Source organism: Pseudophryne corroboree, chromosome 6, assembly GCF_028390025.1.
Source record: "Pseudophryne corroboree isolate aPseCor3 chromosome 6, aPseCor3.hap2, whole genome shotgun sequence".
NCBI classification, from domain to species: domain Eukaryota; kingdom Metazoa; phylum Chordata; class Amphibia; order Anura; family Myobatrachidae; genus Pseudophryne; species Pseudophryne corroboree.
In genome coordinates, this window is record NC_086449.1 from 334321596 (window position 1) to 334339922 (window position 18327).

At 44.5% G+C, this 18327-nt stretch overlaps 1 protein-coding gene across 1 annotated transcript in view; it reads right to left on the minus strand.

The window, feature by feature from the left end:
- Positions 1-18327, minus strand: part of PTPN9 (protein tyrosine phosphatase non-receptor type 9) — a 79024-nt gene that overhangs the window by 47102 nt on the left and 13595 nt on the right. The window contains exons 5-6 of the mRNA XM_063926406.1: positions 10191-10296; positions 9515-9625 (exon numbers count right to left, since the gene is read on the minus strand). Of these exons, the coding sequence (XP_063782476.1) occupies positions 9515-9625; positions 10191-10296 (217 nt within the window). The remainder of the gene's footprint in view (positions 1-9514; positions 9626-10190; positions 10297-18327) is intronic.

Sequence of the window (18327 nt, forward strand, 5' to 3'; positions counted from 1 at the left end):
AAGACTGTGAATTTGGAAAAGAAACAGCTGTAGCCTAACATTGGCACACCGTATAAGGACATCCACCCAGGGCAATACGTCAAATGTATCCTTATCCTCCTCTGGTTAGAGTAAAGGGTTTGCTACCTGCTTGTAACTTTTAAATTATAGGTTTGGTCCATGCCTTGAAGAGCAATTCTTATAATTACTGAAAAGGAAGGATATCTGCTTCTTCCTCTTAAACTGCGTATTTCCAGACTTTGCTTATTCCTCCCTGTCCTGGATGTATAAAAACCCACTCAACAATCATCAACGCCATGGTGTCTTGCAGAGATTTCTGTTACTTAGCCTCTCAATTTGAAGATCTCAATTTAGCCAGAAATTGACCCAATGTATGGTGTAATTATAATTTTTTTTATCAAGTATTTTTTTGGAAAGTTTCCAAGAATAAAAAAAAATACAACAAAAAAAACACACAAAAAACATAAAAATGCAAAGAAACAAAAAGCAAAAGAACATAAGTGAAATTGGAGCATACATAGCAGTAACAATAAAAATATACGTTATGGTAAGAACTTACAGTTGATAACGGTATTTCTCCTAAGTCCACAGGATAACATTGGGATATGATGAAGCGACAGCAGATTTGCACCAATCGGTCAAAGCTTTTCGGCCTCCCAGCATGCAACGGGCCCGTCCATATATCCCCGCCTCCTGGCTCAGACAAATCCGTTATTTTCCCAAAGCTTAAGGCAGAAGCATCATAGATAGTCCTAAACAGGCGATAAGAACACACATGCACACCCTTCCATACAAGAAGGAAGAGGTTAGTGAGTAAAAGGATCCTTAAATCAGGTGCGTCAGGGTGGGATCCCTGTGGATCCTGTGGACTTAGGAGAAATACCGTTATCAACGGTAAGTTCTTACCATAACGTATATTTCTCCAGCAGGGTCCACAGGTTATCCACATGATAACATTGGAATTTCCCAAAGCAATTTAATGGCGGGGACGCTCCTGATTGGACAGGAGAATCCTTTGCCCGAATTCAGCGTCCTGAGAGGCATAGGTATCCATGGAATAATGTCTAATGAATGTGTTAAAAGAAGACCATGTGGCTGCCTTACATATCTGTTCTGCTGAAGCACCACGTTGTGGTGCCCATGATGGACCTACCTTATGAGTAGAGTGAGCAGATACATTATCCGAACAGGGAGATCAATGTGAGAATATGCTTCTGAAATAGTCATCCGAAGCCACCTTGCCAGTGTCTGCTTATCAGCAGGCCATACTCTCTTGTGAAATCCGTATAGAATGAAGAAAGAATCTGTCTTTCTGATGGTACTGGTACGATCCACGTAGATCCTTAAGGCACGGACCACGTCCAGCGATGCATCTCCCGCAGAAAGGCCCGGTTCCTGGAAAGCCGGGACTACAATTTCTTCATTAAGGTGAAATTTAGACACCAACTTGGGATGATACCCAGATTTAGTTCTGAGAACCGCTCTATCTGGATAAAAGATCAGAAATGGAGGACGACATAACAATGCCCCTAAATCTGATACTCTTCTAGCTGAAGCCATGGCCAGTAGAAAGAGAACTTTAGCTGTCAAACATTTAAGATCCACTTTATTAAGTGATTCAAATGGGGCAACTTGAAGGGCCCTTAGGACTAAACTTAAGTCCCAAGGCACTATAGAAGGAACAAAATGAGGTTGAATGCACAGCATTCCATGGAAAATAGTACGCACATCCTGTAAGTTGGCAATTTTCTTTTGGAACCATACAGTCAATGCTGACACTTGCACTCTCAAGGAAGCCACCTTCAAACCTTTATCCATTCCTGCCTGAAAGAGTGTTAAGACCCTGGAAACTCTGAAGACCTAGGGTCCATTTTCCGTTCACTGCACCAATGAATATAGGTTTGCCATATTCGGTGATAAATTTGAGCTGAGGAAGGTTTCCGTGCTCTGAACATTGTTTGAATTACCTATTGTGAGAATCCTCTTGACTTCAGGATAGAGGTGTCAAGAGCCATGCCGTCAAAGACAGTCGATTCAGAAGTCTGTGATAACAAGGTCAGTAGATCTGGACGTTGAGGGAGCAGGAATGGAGCATCCATCGACATTCTCTGCAGATCTGTGTACCAATGTCGGCTGGGCCAAGCCGGAGCTATTAGTATCACGGCACCTTTTCCTTGCTTTATCTTTCTCAACACCCTGGGTATTACGGTGAGTGGAGGAAACACATAGGACAGATGAAAGTCCCATCTCACCGACAGGGCATCCACAAAGATCGCTCTGGGATCCTTTGTTCTTGACCCATATGCAAGAACTTTGTTGTTCTGATGGGACACCATGAAATCTATCTCTGGCAACCCCCACTTGTCGAGTAGAGTCTGGAAGACCTCCAGGTGTAGAACCCCTTCGCTTGCCTGAATGGCGTGTCGACTGAGAAAATCCACTACCCAGTTTAGGACTCCCAGAACGAACACTGCGGACAAGGCTGGATGATGAAGCTCTGCCCACTTTAGTGTGTGACTTACCTCCTTCCTAGCTTTTTGGATGCGAGTTCCTCCCTGATGGTTGAGGTACGCTAATGCCGTTGCATTGTCCGAGCGGATCTGAACTGGTTTTCACCGGAGGATGTACTTTGCCTTAATCAGTGCCATGTATATGGCCCAAAGTTCCAATATATTTATTGCCAGCCAATCTTATGACCGGGGACACCTGTGATCACTTACTTCTGGAGGATATAAGGACAGTCCGGAGCGCTAAAGCCACTCTACTGAGGAAGGACTTCCGGTCTGAAACGCGTCTAGCGTGGCTTTCTAAGGATACCCTATTTGGTCAAAACTCGTGGGTGTGCTGCCGTACTCACAATCCAGAAGTGGGCTCTGGTCGATTCCTTGGAACATCTTGGATATCAGGAGCTACCTGCGCTGTTTTGCCAGTGGGGGACCTATCATGCTGTGTCTTGTACATTTGTTTTCTACATGAAAGGCTGGTCTTTAACATCTGGACTGATACATCTGGTATATTGCTGCACTGCCATTGTGGATTACCATCAAGCTAATATTAACCCTCTGTTTGTAAGTGGATCTCTTGAATAAATCCCTAATCTTGTTTTGACAGTCTGCACTATTATATGTTTTTTGTTCTTTACATGTAACATGTACGAATTGAGAATAGCCTGCTGGCTCAAATTCCAACTTTTTTACGTTAAGTTTCACCATTTAATTGATTTTCTTGTTGGTGATAGGTGCTTGTGTGGACATCTACATAGCACAGGGTTGAATGTGGTATTCCTCCTAGCGCTGGAGTGTGTGTATCTACCTTCTATCTCCTTACTTCCACTGTAAGGACCATAGCCTGCGTTTTTATCATCTGATGAAACCCATTCCATTTGGCAAGGATCAGATACTGCAGAGGTCTCGAGTGGAACTAAGCATACTCCATCATGTTGAATGTTGACACCATCAATCACATCACACGCATTGCTGTGTGAATGGATACCCTTTGACTGTGTAGCAGCTCCTGAATCCTTAACTTTACTTTGGATATCTTGTTCAGAGGTAAAAATACTCTTTGAAGGTTTGAATCCAGTACAGCCCCCAAGTGAGTCATCTGCTGTGACGGAACCAGAGACTATTTCACCCAATTTATGAGCCACCCGTGCTTCTGCAGACACGTTATCATCTGTTGCAGATGACACAGGAGCAATTCCTGAGACTGTGCCAGGATTAAAAGATCGTCAATGTATGGAAAAATTCTTATCCCCTGCTGTCGGAGATAAGCTGCCATTACCACCATAATTTAGCTAAATGCTCTGGGGGCTGTGGCTAACCCAAAAGGTAGGGCCTGGAACTAAAAATGCTGTTGGAGGATAGCGAACCTGAAATGGCACTCATGGGACAGTGCTATAGGAACATGTAGGTAAGTATCCTGTATATCCCTGGCTCTATTGACAAAATGATGAAATGTGAAGTCTCCATATGAAACCAAGGTACCCAAATGTACTTGTTCAGCACTTTCAGATTGAGTATGGGCCAGAATGACCCATTTGGCTTCTGAACTAGAAACAGGTTGGAGTAAAAACCCTTTCCTCGTTGTGCAGGAGGAACTGGAATGATTACCCCTGACTGAAGTAATTTCTGAACTGCATCTTGCAAAGCCCTGGCCTTTGTCTCTACCCGAGATGGGCTGTTACAAAAAAAACCTTTGAGGAGGGTGTTTCTTGAAGGCAAATGCATAACGGAGAGATACCGTTTCCTGCATCCAGCATCTGTTGTAGATTGCTGCCAGATCTGAGCAAACTGAAGAAGTCGGCCCCCCACCCTGGAATCCCCCAGGTGGAGGCCCGCACCTTCAGGCTGATGGCTTATTTTCTGTTTTACCAACCAGTCCTCTGGTAGCCCAATGCTTTTTAGTCTTACCAGACCTGTTGTATTGGGGCTGTTTGCCATCACTTTTCCTTTTAGCTTTTCCTTTTAGCTTTTCTTTGAATTTGTACATGGAAGGAAACTTTACTTTCTTGTTGTCTGCTTCTGACTCCAAAATATCTGTCAATTCTTCACCAAAAATAATATCTCCAGAGAAAGGTAATCTCCTTCCAATGCATCAGCCCAGGCAGCCACTGCTTTTGCCATCCAGGTTGAAGCCATGGCTGGTCTTATGACTGCCCCAGACAGGGCAAAAAATGGTTTTTAAAAAAACCATCCATTCTCCTATCCGTGACATCATTTAATGATGTTGAAGGCAGAGGTAATGTAGATTTTCGCACTAATCGAATCACATGTGTATCTACTTCGGGGGCCACCTCCCTCTTTAAACAATCCCTAGCTGGAAGAGGATAATTGGAATTCCATTTCCTAGGAATTCTAAATTTCTTACTGGGCGTAAGAAATGTCCGTCAGCTGATCTGACCCAGGAAACTCAGTCTTAACTGTTTAGGGACGTTTAAACACAGGTGCCTTGGATTTTAATACAGGCTCTGCTGATTCTTCTAAGGATAGGATGGCTTTCACTGCCTTAATTAACTCAGCTATGTCCACTGAGCTGAGGCCTACCTCCTCCTCTTCATATGCAGAACCAGAGCTTAAAGAGCCTTCATCCTCCGATGAATCCTTATCTGAAATGTGTAGACTGTGAAGATGTAGATTTACTTACCACTGGCTTTTCAGCCTGTTTCTTTTGAGAGGTTGCTGCTGCTGGAAGTGATAAACCGCAGGTGGGAAGCTGCATGTAAGGGTTAATTGTGTAACCTATTCCTAGTACAGAAGTTGGAATCATCTGCTCAGCTTTACTGGATAATGTTTGTGCAAACATAGCGTAAGGGGGATAAACTTTCACCTGTATCTGCCTTGTACTATTTAAGAGACCTTGGTGAAAGCTAAAAAATTTGCACACAAACCATCCTGAACCAGATCCCGAGAGGTTAACCCAGCTTTGCAAGACAAACATGATATGAGTGTTGGGGTTGCTGTGAGTGTACCTTCCTCACCTTTGCCGCTCTTAGACATGATAAATAATCAACACTTACACAATGTACTACACAATTTGTGACTGTAATCACTTTAAGACTCGTTAAAGACTCGTTAAAGTGATATAGAATCTGACCCTATCCTGCTATACACCAACATTGAGGATCGGAATAAATAGAAAAAAACTGACAGAATTATAATAAAGTCAGCAATCACACTAGCAATCAGTCACATGTTATACATAGTATAATAAGCAATATGAGCACAATCAAGTATGTAGGAGAAACATATTACTGCATTACTTTATAAAAGTTTTAACCGTATTCAGACGCATAGCGAAAGAAACCACAGTAATATTATCAGACTCAAATGCATTATGCACTTATCCAACTATTCATACTGAAAAGGTAGATAGAGACTTAGTGCTGTATAACCCATACGCAGTAGAGTGGATACAAGGAGACTTACCCCGCTTCCAGGATCGATCAATACGTCTGCGAACGCTAAGTGGATCCAGACGCTATTAGTGTACACCGCCGCTCCGTGAACCTATAGTGAACACAGACGCCCAAGTGAACACTGACGCACCAGTCACAAAGCCGCCTATGCTGCAACTGTGTCCCTTAGTACACAGCGTCTCAGACGGAAGCGGGAAAACAGTTCATGGCGGAAGACTCGGAGGAAACTGGTCATGAACCAGGGGGAGGGGCGACCAGGAGAGCTTCTGACTCCCCACTGCTGACATCACCCCTACTCCTGGAGCCTATGATCCCTAAGGGCTAGTGCTGGTGCACCTCAAGGTGGCAGCTGCGTCAGCGACTGTTTGGTAGTCTCCTCCCAAAGCAATGCGGCCGTATTCCCCCTTTGAGCGGAACTGATGCCTTACCTTCTCCCCGTGCTCCGGCCACAGCTCCGGTCTGCTGGACCTGCTAGTATATCCGACACAGATGCCCGCCGAAACAGCACTGTACTTGTGGGTAAGCGTTGTCACGGCCCGGCAGAGAGTTGTTGGAGCGACTCTTTCTAAGGTACGTATAAGGCGCTTTTTAGAAAGATCACTCAAAAAAATAGTGAGACTATAAAAATAAAATAAGAAAGCTTATGGCTGCTAAAAACCAGCAGCCCTCTGACCATGGCCCGGCTCCTGCCGTACCAAACAAAAAACTGATTTGTCTGAGCCAGGAGGTGGGGATATATGGACGGGCCCATTGCATGCTGGGAGGCCGAAAAGCTTTGACCGATAGGTGCAAATCCGCTGTCGCTTCATCATATCCCAATGTTATCCTGTGGATAACCTGTGGACCCTGCCGGAGAAAAATGCCATTAAAGATGAGAACATTGTAGCATAAGTTCGCCGGTTTACAAAATCCAGTAAAAAGATTTACAAAAATCAATTGGCAGCATATTAAATGCGGAGCAGAACTGAGTATCCACAGGGTGTACAGAGAGTTCAATAGACGAGGCAGATGTAGGATACAACAGTGACCAACATATGCAGTACATGTCAGTAACAGTGATACCACATTAAGAGGCATGGGCTGGCGGAGGCACTACATACAGAGTCATAACCAGATTAGGAATGATCTGGGGAAGGGGACTCAAGAGCATGCCTAAGGGTAAATTTACTAAGGTAGGAGTTTTTTGGAACTGGTGATGTTGCTCAGAGCAACCAATCAGATTCTACTTAACATTTATCTAGCTGCTTCTGCAAGATATAATAGATAGAATCTGATTGGTTGCTGTGAGCAATATCACCAGTTCTAAAAAAACGCCCACTTTAGTAAATTTACCCCCTACATGCCAGAGTACTCTTGTCAGAGATTCCAGATCCTAATGCATGGAGTAATTTACTAAAGATTCAGAAACAAAGACAGAGAGATTAGTTCCTTTGTCTACAATGAATTCATGATTATTATTATTATTATTATTATTATTATTATTTTTAACACAGCTGAACTCCAGCTGTTGTCCTCCCATTATTCTACAGAATAGGGGGAAAAAAGAAGGCATAACAAAATGTACAAAAACTTCTCTGTAGGACAAGGAAGTAAAAGCAGGAGGAACACAAGATATTAAGGGAGGAATTCAAATATTTGAAAAGTCAGTTGGCTGTCTGTTTTTTTCTGACTTTTCAAACAATTGAATATCCCCCTAAAAAACATCTGAAGTGCCAACATCCTGGATAAAATAAAAACATTGTATTGCGCAATGTTTCATAGTATATACAACGTACACAGGTAGTAGCTGGAAATGGAAACACCAATATGAAGTCACTTCACTAGGTCCCCACCAGGGACATCCCACGTGTAGACTATATTGACATGAGCACTGAATAGGGAGTGACACAGCACAACCATTCCACAGTATCGTTACTCAACTAACGCCTGGTTAGTGGTGGTACAAAACGCTGTCTCAGGCTTTGTTTCAGAATGACCTATAAAATATAACATTCGGTTTAGATCTGGTGACTAAGAAGACCATGATATAGAGTCAAATGCTCAGCAATCTACTGGGTTACCACATATGCTCTACAGATGGATAATCATCATCTTGGAAAACACTCCTCTAGTCAGGAAAGAAATGCTGTGAAGATGATCACTCAGTACCCCCATTAAGTTGCTGTTAGCATTGGCTTTGCCTTCTAATGGAATAAATTCACCCAAGTAATGGCCAGAAAATGCACTCCACAACAGTAAAGGAACAACCAGATTCTGTTATGTTGGAAACAAGAACTCAAGGAATAGATATTTTCATGTACTTCTCCATTTTCTCACCGCACGTCACTGGCCATGAACATTGTGAAGGATGATTTATTTGACCATATCACCTTTCTACACAGCTCATTGTCCATTGCCTGTGCTCTTTGCATTACTGAACTTACAAATGTACAATGACAAGTGGTTTATGCGCTACAAACTGACAGTGCCAAACGTGCCTCAACAATCACTGATCTGTCAAAATCACTGAGGTCTCCAGTAATAGCCATACTAGCCTTCATTCTAAGCAGTCAAGACAATGCAGCATTTTTATATGTCCCCAACGGTAAGAGGTCACTTAATTAGCACGAGTCACACATGGTGTCCATAGTTTACCTAGGGAATTCTAGTTTTCATTCATACTACAAGTATGTAGCAAACTTACTGCAATATTGTAAACAGCCAGGATTGGATTGACAACAGAAGCCACCTGGAAGATCCCCGATGGGCTGACGTGCCTGTGGGGCTGCCTGTGGCTGGGAGAGGGTGAAAGGCTGGTGGTATGGTTGTATTAAGCGGTAGTGGGTGGCAGACTGGTGGTGTGGTGTGTTAGGGGGTAGAGGGTGGCATGCTGGTGTGGGTTTGTTACGAGGTAGAAGATGGCAGGCTGGCGATGTGGGGGTGTAAAGGGGCCACTTTTTGGACATTTTTCCAGGTCCACTTTAAATTTCCAACCCGCCATGTAAATGCCCCATAATAATCTGCATATAATATATTATGCATTCAGTTATAATGTATAATCAAGTTGGATTTGGACAATTTGCTAAAAATGCACACTGCAGATCATGGATATTTTTGTGATTAGTCCAAGGTTGGTGTCTCTCCCAGCATGACATCTAAGTTCCCCACACTACTAAATTAGCAGGGCCCTTGTAAGATTTCTAAGTACCCTAGCCCACAGGTTCTCAAACTCGGTCCTCAGGAGCCCCCACAGTGCATGTTTTGAAGGTAACCCAGCAGGCACACAGGTGTATTAATTACTGACACATTTTAAAACATTCACAGGTGGAGCTAATTATTTCACTTGTGATTCTGTGAGGAGACCTGCAAAACATGCACTGTGTGGGGTCCTGAAGACCAAGTTTGAGAATCTGTGCCCTAGGCAAAGCTTCAGTCTACCCCACTCCCCACACGCAAACTAAGTTCATTATTCAATATTTAAGAAACATGCCTGTATTCTTGGGAGCTGACCAGAAGAATTTATTGCAATATGGAATCCGTAAGTAGAATCAGCCATAGTACAAATATCAATGACACCTAGAAGTGCAGATCATTTAGGTTACAATTCAGTACACTTACCCTCTCTCTCAACTTCTCCTTCAGCAGTAAACTGATGATGGAATAGGGAACTCTGAACCAGACAGGAGGCGAAACGATGAGGACTTTCTTTAGACGGGCAGGAAATGCTCCCTGACATAAAAACACAGATATTGCTCACATACAGGTAACAGACGAGCTGTTCTCTTTTTGGGGGGCACTAGTATTTACTAAGATTACATTAGACGGAGTTGAAGCTTGCCCTTATTCTGCAGATCACTCATTGCAGGAGATATCAAAACATGTAAAATGCAACTGCAACGGGGGTTGGAACGAATCGCAAACATCCTTTCACTGCCAAGGAATTTAATGTCTATTGTATGGGATAATATGGACAATGAGATCTGTACAATAAAATCAAGTGAGGCTTGACATAAGACTCATTTTTTTTTTTTTATCGAAAAATTGAAACACCCATAAAATATTAATTTCTCTGGATAAAAATACCACCCCCCACTTTAGGGAATCAGAAATGTATTTCCTCTCCTCCTATTATTTCATACGCATCAGGAGTCCTAAAAAAATTGTCTTAATTAAAGATCAACAGGGACAAAGACCATGTCCGTACTGGGAAACTGGGACACACAGGAGCCCTAATATGGTGTTCGATTAATGGCATATTAAACAGGGCAAATGGATGAATGGAGAATACACTCACCCTCAGCAGGCTCAAGATCTTCTTGCTTAATTCCAGCTCAAAGTTGCTGTACTGACTGCCCCCCATATCATAGACAAACACCAGGCCATTTCTCTGTGTGTCGACACTGCAGCGAGAGTGCACTATGCTAGTCTAGTACTGAACACATATTGCTTGCTTGGATATTGAATCACTCACATCCCCAAGTTCCATGAGGAAACTTGTGCATTGTAATGCTGGTATGGGAGTCCATTACATTGCTGACATTAATACTAAAAGTAACAATCAAAATAAAGGAAATACTTGTCTAAAGTATATGGATATTGAAAACAGAGGTATGTGTATAAAGTGTAGTCCAGTTGCCCAATATTTTGTCTACCATGAGGTAAAGGGTCATTGTTTGGAAACTGCGGCAATGAACTCTCTTAAGTTGCTGATGTTTCAAAAGGAAGAGTGGCCAAGCTGAAGTCAACATGGAAGACTGATGCAAGGATATGAAAATGTAGTCTGTGGACAAATTAAATTTTCTACCGGCGCTAGTGTCCGAATTCTCTATGACCATCAACAACACCGACTAATAAAGCGTATAAGGTATTCACTTCCCTCCAATATACAGTGCATCCAGAAAGTATTCACAGCACTTCACTTTTCACACATTTTGTTATGTTACAGCCTTATTCCAAAATGGAATAAATTAATTTTTTCCCTCAAAATTCTACACACAATACCCCATATTGACAACGTGAAATAGTTTTTTTGAGATTTTTGCAAATGTATTAAAAATAAAAAACTAAGACATCATACATACAGAAGTATTCACAGCCTTTGCCATGAAGCTCAAAATTGAGCTCAGGTGCATCCTGTTTCCACTGATCATCCGTGAGTTGCTCCTACAGCTTAATTGGAGTCCACCTGGATTAAATTCAGTTGATTGGAAAGGCACACGCCTGTCTATATAAGGACCCACACTTGACAGTGCATGTCTGAGCACAAACCAAGCATGAAGTCAAAGGAATTGTCTGTAGACCTCCGAGACAGGATTGTCTTGAGGAACAAATCTGGGGAAGGGTATAGAAAAATATCTGCTGTTTTGAAGGTCCCAATGAGCACAGTGGCCGCCATCATCAGTAAATTGAAGGAGTTCGGAACCACCAGGACTCTTCCTAGAGCTGGCCGGCCGTCTAAACTGAGCGATTGGGGTATAAGGGCCCTAGTCAGGGAGGTGACCAAGAACCCGATGGTCACTCTGTCAAAGCTACAGCATTCCTCTGTGGAGAGAGGTGAACCTTCCAGAAGGACAGCCATCTCTGCAGCAATCCACCAATCAGGCCTGTATGGTAGAGGGGCCAGACAGAAGCCACTCCTTAGTAAAAAGCACATGGCAGTCCACCTGGAGTTTACCAAAATGCACCTGAAGGACTCTCAGACCACGAGAAACAAAATTATCTGGTCTTACGAGACAAAGATTGAACTCTTTGGCGTGAATGCAAGGCATCATGTTTGGAGGAAACCAGGCACCGCTCATCACCAGGCCAATACTATCCCTACACTGAAGCATGGTGGTGGCAGCATCGTGCTGTGGGGATGTTTTTCAGTGGCAGGAACTGGGAGTCTAGTCAGGATAGAGGGAAAGATGAATGCAGCAATGTACAGAGATATCTTGTATGAAAACCTGCTCCAGAGCGCTTTTGACCACAGACTGGGGTGACCGTTCATCTCTCAGCAGGACAACAACCCTAGGCACACAGCCAAGATATCAAAGGAGTGGCTTCAGGACAATTCTGTGAATGTCCTTGAGTGGCTCAGCCAGAGCCCAGTCTTGAACATCTCTGGTGAGACCTGAAAATGGCTGTGCACCAACGCTTCCCATCCAACCTGATGGAGCTTGAGAGGTGCTGCAAAGAGGAATGGGCGAAACTGCCCAAAGATAGGCGTGCCAAGCTTGTGGTATCATATTCAAAAAGACTTGAGGCTGTAATTGCTGCCAAATGTGCATCAACAAAGTATTTAGCAGAGGCTGTGAATACTTATGTACATGCGATTTCTTAGTTTTTTATTTGTTTTATAAATTTGCAACAATCTAAAAAAAAAAAAATTTTTTCACGTTGTCATTATGGGGTATTGTGTGTAGAATTTTGAGGGAAAGAATTACATTTATTCCATTTTGTAATAAGGCTGTAACATAACAAAATGTGGAAAAAGTGAAGCGCTGTGAATACTTTCCGGATGCACTGAAGTTCTAGGCATATGGAGCACTGAAGCTGGGGTTGTTGTGGTCACTGGTCTATAAATACTCTTAGTGGTAGTGTTTCCTTTATTTTCGTAGTTACATATAAACCCATTCTCCAGCCTCAGTAACTATACTTTACATCATGCATCATGTCAATAAGCAAACACTTAGGGGAGCAGAACCTGGCATACATTTTCATTTGGGCATAGATACAAAATGATATTAAAGTATACAGACAGACAGATATTTTATTTATTTTTAATATGGATCCCCTTTTCCTTCCAGTAAAAGACTGGCCTTCCTAGTTATTTTGAAGCATGGCACAGTTGAACTAAGCATTATCCAGGCAGAGCAGTCTGGAGACTAAAAGCAAGAAGCCAAAGGTGCAAAAGTCATAACTCCTAACAGGCCTAATTATACATATTTGCTGGTGTGAATGGGCTGCATTTGCATCCTACAGCACTACACAAACATGCAAGTCTGACATGTTATGCTCTTTAAAGGTGATTTCATATTGGTGCTTTATATGTAGTGCTTTTAAGCCAATCTTTAATTTCAATCTCTATGAAACCTATATAGTGTCATATGACCAGTTTCTGTGACTGCACAAACGCTGCATACAGCCATTTAAGCCACTTAAGCTGACCAGCCTGCATTTCTCCTGCACCTGCCACACAGGTAATTTAGTGCTGCCCAAAAATGGCACAGATATGAAGTATATAGGTGTTTATCCTAACAGGAGTAACAAGACAAATGTCTGTCTGTTTCTGAGTCTCCAGCCTAAGGGTGGTGTGACAAGGCAGCACTTACTAGATAGCGACACACTGAACTAATGGGGCGATGCAACTTCTCGGCCATTCAAGTGCATTTTAGCTCTGGAAAATTTTACATGCAGTCTTTCAAGCTGAAGCTGTGTCACTACAATTCACTACGCTCATTTGAAAGCTGCACATTTCTAGGTGAAATGCACACTGTTTAATCACTACTCATTCACACCACGTTTGCTAGGGAGGCAATCAAGTTGCCGGCTGCTGGGATCACGGCGGTCAGGATACCGACGCCGGAATCCCAACACCCGGTGAAAAACTGCCCGGAATCCCCACTCGGGTGGTGGTCCACGCCACCCCTCGAGGGGGTGTTATAACCCTGTGGAGACCAAAAGTCGCCACCGGGCCCGAAGCATGGTGAGCCTGAGTATACCCACCGCCGGTATTCTAGCCGGGATATCATACTGAATCCGTTTGCATGGGTAGTGCCTAAAATGTTCCTCTGTTAGGGGTAGGTGTTATCCGGCCTAACTAAACAGGCACTTAGAGACTCATCACTGCCTTGCTCTGCACGAATGCAAAGAGGCAGTGATGTTACAGAAGCTCAAAGTATTGCAACCTCAGCATTTTAACTAAGCCGGGTACACACTATATGATCTATCGTCCAATATATTGCCCTGACATGAATCGGAACAATATATCGTACACACTGTATAGTGTGTACCTTTAATCAGTCATTCCCGGCTGTCGTTCATTTAATTGGCCTATTGGATGTGCTGCACATCCAATGGAATGACTCCACGGCCGATGCATTGTAGTTACTTGCAGCACGTTATAATACCCTGTGTCATTGTACAGTGTATCATTACATTTCACTGCTCAGTCACACTGTCGGTAAGTGTGTGTACCCAGCTTAATACATAGCCCATTAGAATCATGTCCTAAATATGTGGAAGGTTTTAGCTGTCTATAATGAACTGAGAAGGTAATACTTGACTTTTTAACAGAGCTGCAACAGAATATCAGGTTAACAAGGAGTAAATAAGAATTTACTTACCGATAATTCTATTTCTCATAGTCCGTAGTGGATGCTGGGGACTCCGTAAGGACCATGGGGAATAGCGGCTCCGCAGGAGACTGGGCACATCTAAAGAAAGCTTTAGGACTATCTGGTGTGCACTGGCTCCTCCCCCTATGACCCTCCTCCAAGCCTCAGTTAGGATACTGTGCCCGGACGAGCGTACACAATAAGGAAGGATTTTGAATCCCGGGTAAGACTCATACCAGCCACACCAATCACACCGTACAACTTGTGATCTGAACCCAGTTAACAGCATGATAACAGAGGAGCCTCTAGAAAAGATGGCTCACTACAGCAATAACCCGATTTTTTTTTTTTTTTTTGGTAACAATAACTATGTACCAGTATTGCAGACAATCCGCACTTGGGATGGGCGCCCAGCATCCACTACGGACTATGAGAAATAGAATTATCGGTAAGTAAATTCTTATTTTCTCTAACGTCCTAAGTGGATGCTGGGGACTCCGTAAGGACCATGGGGATTATACCAAAGCTCCCAAACGGGCGGGAGAGTGCGGATGACTCTGCAGCACCAAATGAGAGAACTCCAGGTCCTCCTCAGCCAGGATATCAATTTTGTAGAATTTTACAAACGTATTTGCTCCTGACCAAGTAGCTGCTCGGCAAAGTTGTAAAGCCGAGACCCCTCGGGCAGCCGCCCAAGATGAGCCCACCTTCCTTGTTACAGATTTTTGGCTGTGGCAGGCCTGCCACAGAATGTGCAAGCTTAATTGTACTACAAATCCAACGAGCAATAGTCTGCTTAGAAGCAGGAGCACCCAGCTTGTTGGGTGCATACAGGATAAACAGCGAGTCAGATTTCCTGACTCCAGCCGTCCTGGAAACATATATTTTCAGGGCCCTGACAACGTCTAGCAACTTGGAGTCCTCCAAGTCCCTAGTAGCCGCAGGCACCACAAATAGGTTGGTTCAGGTGAAACGCTGAAACCACCTTAGGGAGAAACTGAGGACGAGTCCTCAATTCCGCCCTGTCCGAATGGAAAATCAGATAAGGGCTTTTTCAGGATAAAGCCGCCAATTCTGACACGCGCCTGGCCCAGGCCAGGGCCAACAGCATGACCACTTTCCATGTGAGATATTTTAACTCCACAGATTTAAGTGGTTCAAACCAATGTGACTTTTGGAACCCAAAACTACATTGAGATCCCAAAGTGCCACTGGAGGCACAAGAGGAGGCTGTATATGCAGTACCCCTTTTACAAACGTCTGAACTTCAGGGACTGAAGCTAGTTCTTTTTGGAAGAAAATTGACAGGGCCGAAATTTGAACCTTAATGGACCCCAATTTCAGGCCCATAGACACTCCTGTTTGCAGGAAATGTAGGAATCGACCCAGTTGAATTTCCTCCGTCGGGCCTTACTGGCCTCGCACCACGCAACATATTTTCGCCAATTGCGGTGATAATGTTTTTGCGGTTACATCCTTCCTGGCTTTGATCAGGATAGGGATGACTTCATCCGGAATGCCTTTATTCCTTCAGGATCCGGCGTTCAACCGCCATGCCGTCAAACGCAGCCGCGGTAAGTCTTGGAACAGATAGAGTCCTTGCTGGAGCAGGTCCCTTCTTAGAGGTAGAGGCCACGGATCCTCCGTGAGCATCTCTTGAAGTTCCGGTTACCAAGTCCTTCTTGGCCAATCCGGAGCCACGAATATAGTGCTTACTCCTCTCCATCTTATCAATCTCAGTACCTTGGGTATGAGAGGCAGAGGAGGGAACACATACCCTGACTGGTACACCCACGGTGTTACCAGAGCGTCTACAGCTATTGCCTGAGGGTCCCTGGACCTGGCGCAATACCTGTCGAGTTTTTCCCAACGGTTTATAATCATGTGGAAGACTTCTGGATGAAGTCCCCACTCTCCCGGGTGGAGGTCGTGCTGAGGAAGTCTGCTTCCCAGTTGTCCACTCCCGGAATGAATACTGCCGACAGTGCTGTCACATGATTTTCCGCCCAGCGAAGAATCCTTGCAGCTTCTGCCATTGCCCTCCTGCTTCTTGTGCCACCCTGTCTGTTTACGTGGGTGACTGCCGTGATGTTGTCCGACTGGATCAACACCGGCTGACCTTGAAGCAGAGGTCTTGCTAAGCTTAGAGCATTGTAAATGTCCCTTAGCTTCAGGATATTTATGTGAAGTGATATCTCCAGGCTTGACCATATGCCCTGGATATTCCTTCCCTGTGTGACTGCTCCCCAGCCTCGCAGGCTGGCATCCGTGGTCACCAGGACCCAGTCCTGAATGCCGAATCTGCGGCCCTCTAGAAGATGAGCACTCTGCAACCACCACAGGAGGGACACCCTTGTCCTTGGTGACAGGGTTATCCGCTGATGCATCTGAAGATGCAACCCGGACCATTTGTCCAGCAGGTCCCACTGGAAAGTTCTTGCGTGGAATCTGCCGAATGGGATTGCTTCGTAGGAAGCAACCATTTTACCCAGAACCCTTGTGCATTGATGCACTGAGACTTGGCTCGGTTTTAGGAGGTTCCTGACTAGCTCGGATAACTCCCTGGCTTTCTCCTCCGGGAGAAACACCTTTTTCTGGACTGTGTCCAGGATCATCCCTAGGAACAGAAGACAAGTCGTCGGAACCAGCTGCGATTTTGGAATATTGAGAATCCAATCGTGCTGCCGCAACACTACCTGAGATAGTGCTACACCGACCTCCAACTGTTCCCTGGATCTTACCCTTATCAGGGAATTGTCCAAGTAAGGGATAACTAAAATTCCCTTCCTTCGAAGGAATATCATCCTTTCGGCCATTACCTTGGTAAAGACCCGGGGTGCCGTGGACCATCCATACGGCAGCGTCTGAACTGATAGTGACAGTTCTGTACCATAAACCTGAGGTACCCTTGGTGAGAAGGGTAAATTTTGACATGAAGGTAAGCATCCTTGATGTCCCGAGACATCATGTAGTCCCCTTCTTCCAGGTTCGCAATCACTGCTCTGAGTGACTCAATCTTGAATTTGAACCTCTGTATGTAAGTGTCCAAAGATTTTAGATTTAGAATCGGTCTCACCGAGCCGTCCGGCTTCGGTACCACAACAGTGTGGAATAATACCCCGTTCCCTGTTGCAGGAGGGGTATCTTGATTATCACCTGCTGGGAATACAGCTTGTGAATGGCTTCCAAAACTGTCTCCCTGTCAGAAGGAGACATCGGTAAAGCCGACTTTAGGAAACGGCGAGGGGGAGACGTCTCGAATTCTAATTTGTACCCCTGAGATATCACCTGAAGGATCCAGGGGTCTACTTGCGAGTGAGCCCACTGCGCGCTGAAATTCATTGAGACGGGTTCCCCACCGTGCCTGATTCTGCTTGTAAAGCCCCAGCGTATACTGAGGGCTTGGCAGAGGCGGGAGAGGGTTTCTGTTCCTGGGAACTGGCTGATTTCTGCAGCCTTTTTCCTCTCCCTCTGTCACGGGGCAGAAATGAGGAACCTTTTGCCCGCTTGTCCACGAAAAGACTGCGCCTGATAATACGGCGTCTTCTCATGTTGAGAGGCGACCTGGGGTACAAACGTGGATTTCCCAGCTGTTGCCGTGGCCACCAGGTCTGAAAGACCGACCCCAAATAACTCCTCCCCTTAATAAGGCAATACTTCCAAATGCCGTTTGGAATACGCATCACCTGACCACTGACGTGTCCATAACCCTCTACTGGTAGAAATGGACAACGCACTTAGACTTGATGCCAGTCGGCAAATATTCCGCTGTGCATCACGCATATATAGAAATGCATCTTTTAAATGCTCTATAGGCAAAAATATACTGTCCCTATCTAGGGTATCGATATTTTCAGTCAGGGAATCCGACCACGCCAACCCAGCACTGCACATCCAGGCTGAGGCGATTGCTGGTCGCAGTATAACACCAGTATGTGTGTAAATACATTTTAGGATACCCTCCTGCTTTCTATCAGCAGGATCCTTAAGGGCGGCCATCTCAGGAGAGGGTAGAGCCCTTACAAGCGTGTGAGCGCTTTATCCACCCTAGGGGGTGTTTCCCAACGCACCCTAACCTCTGGCGGGAAAGGATATAATGCCAATAACATTTCA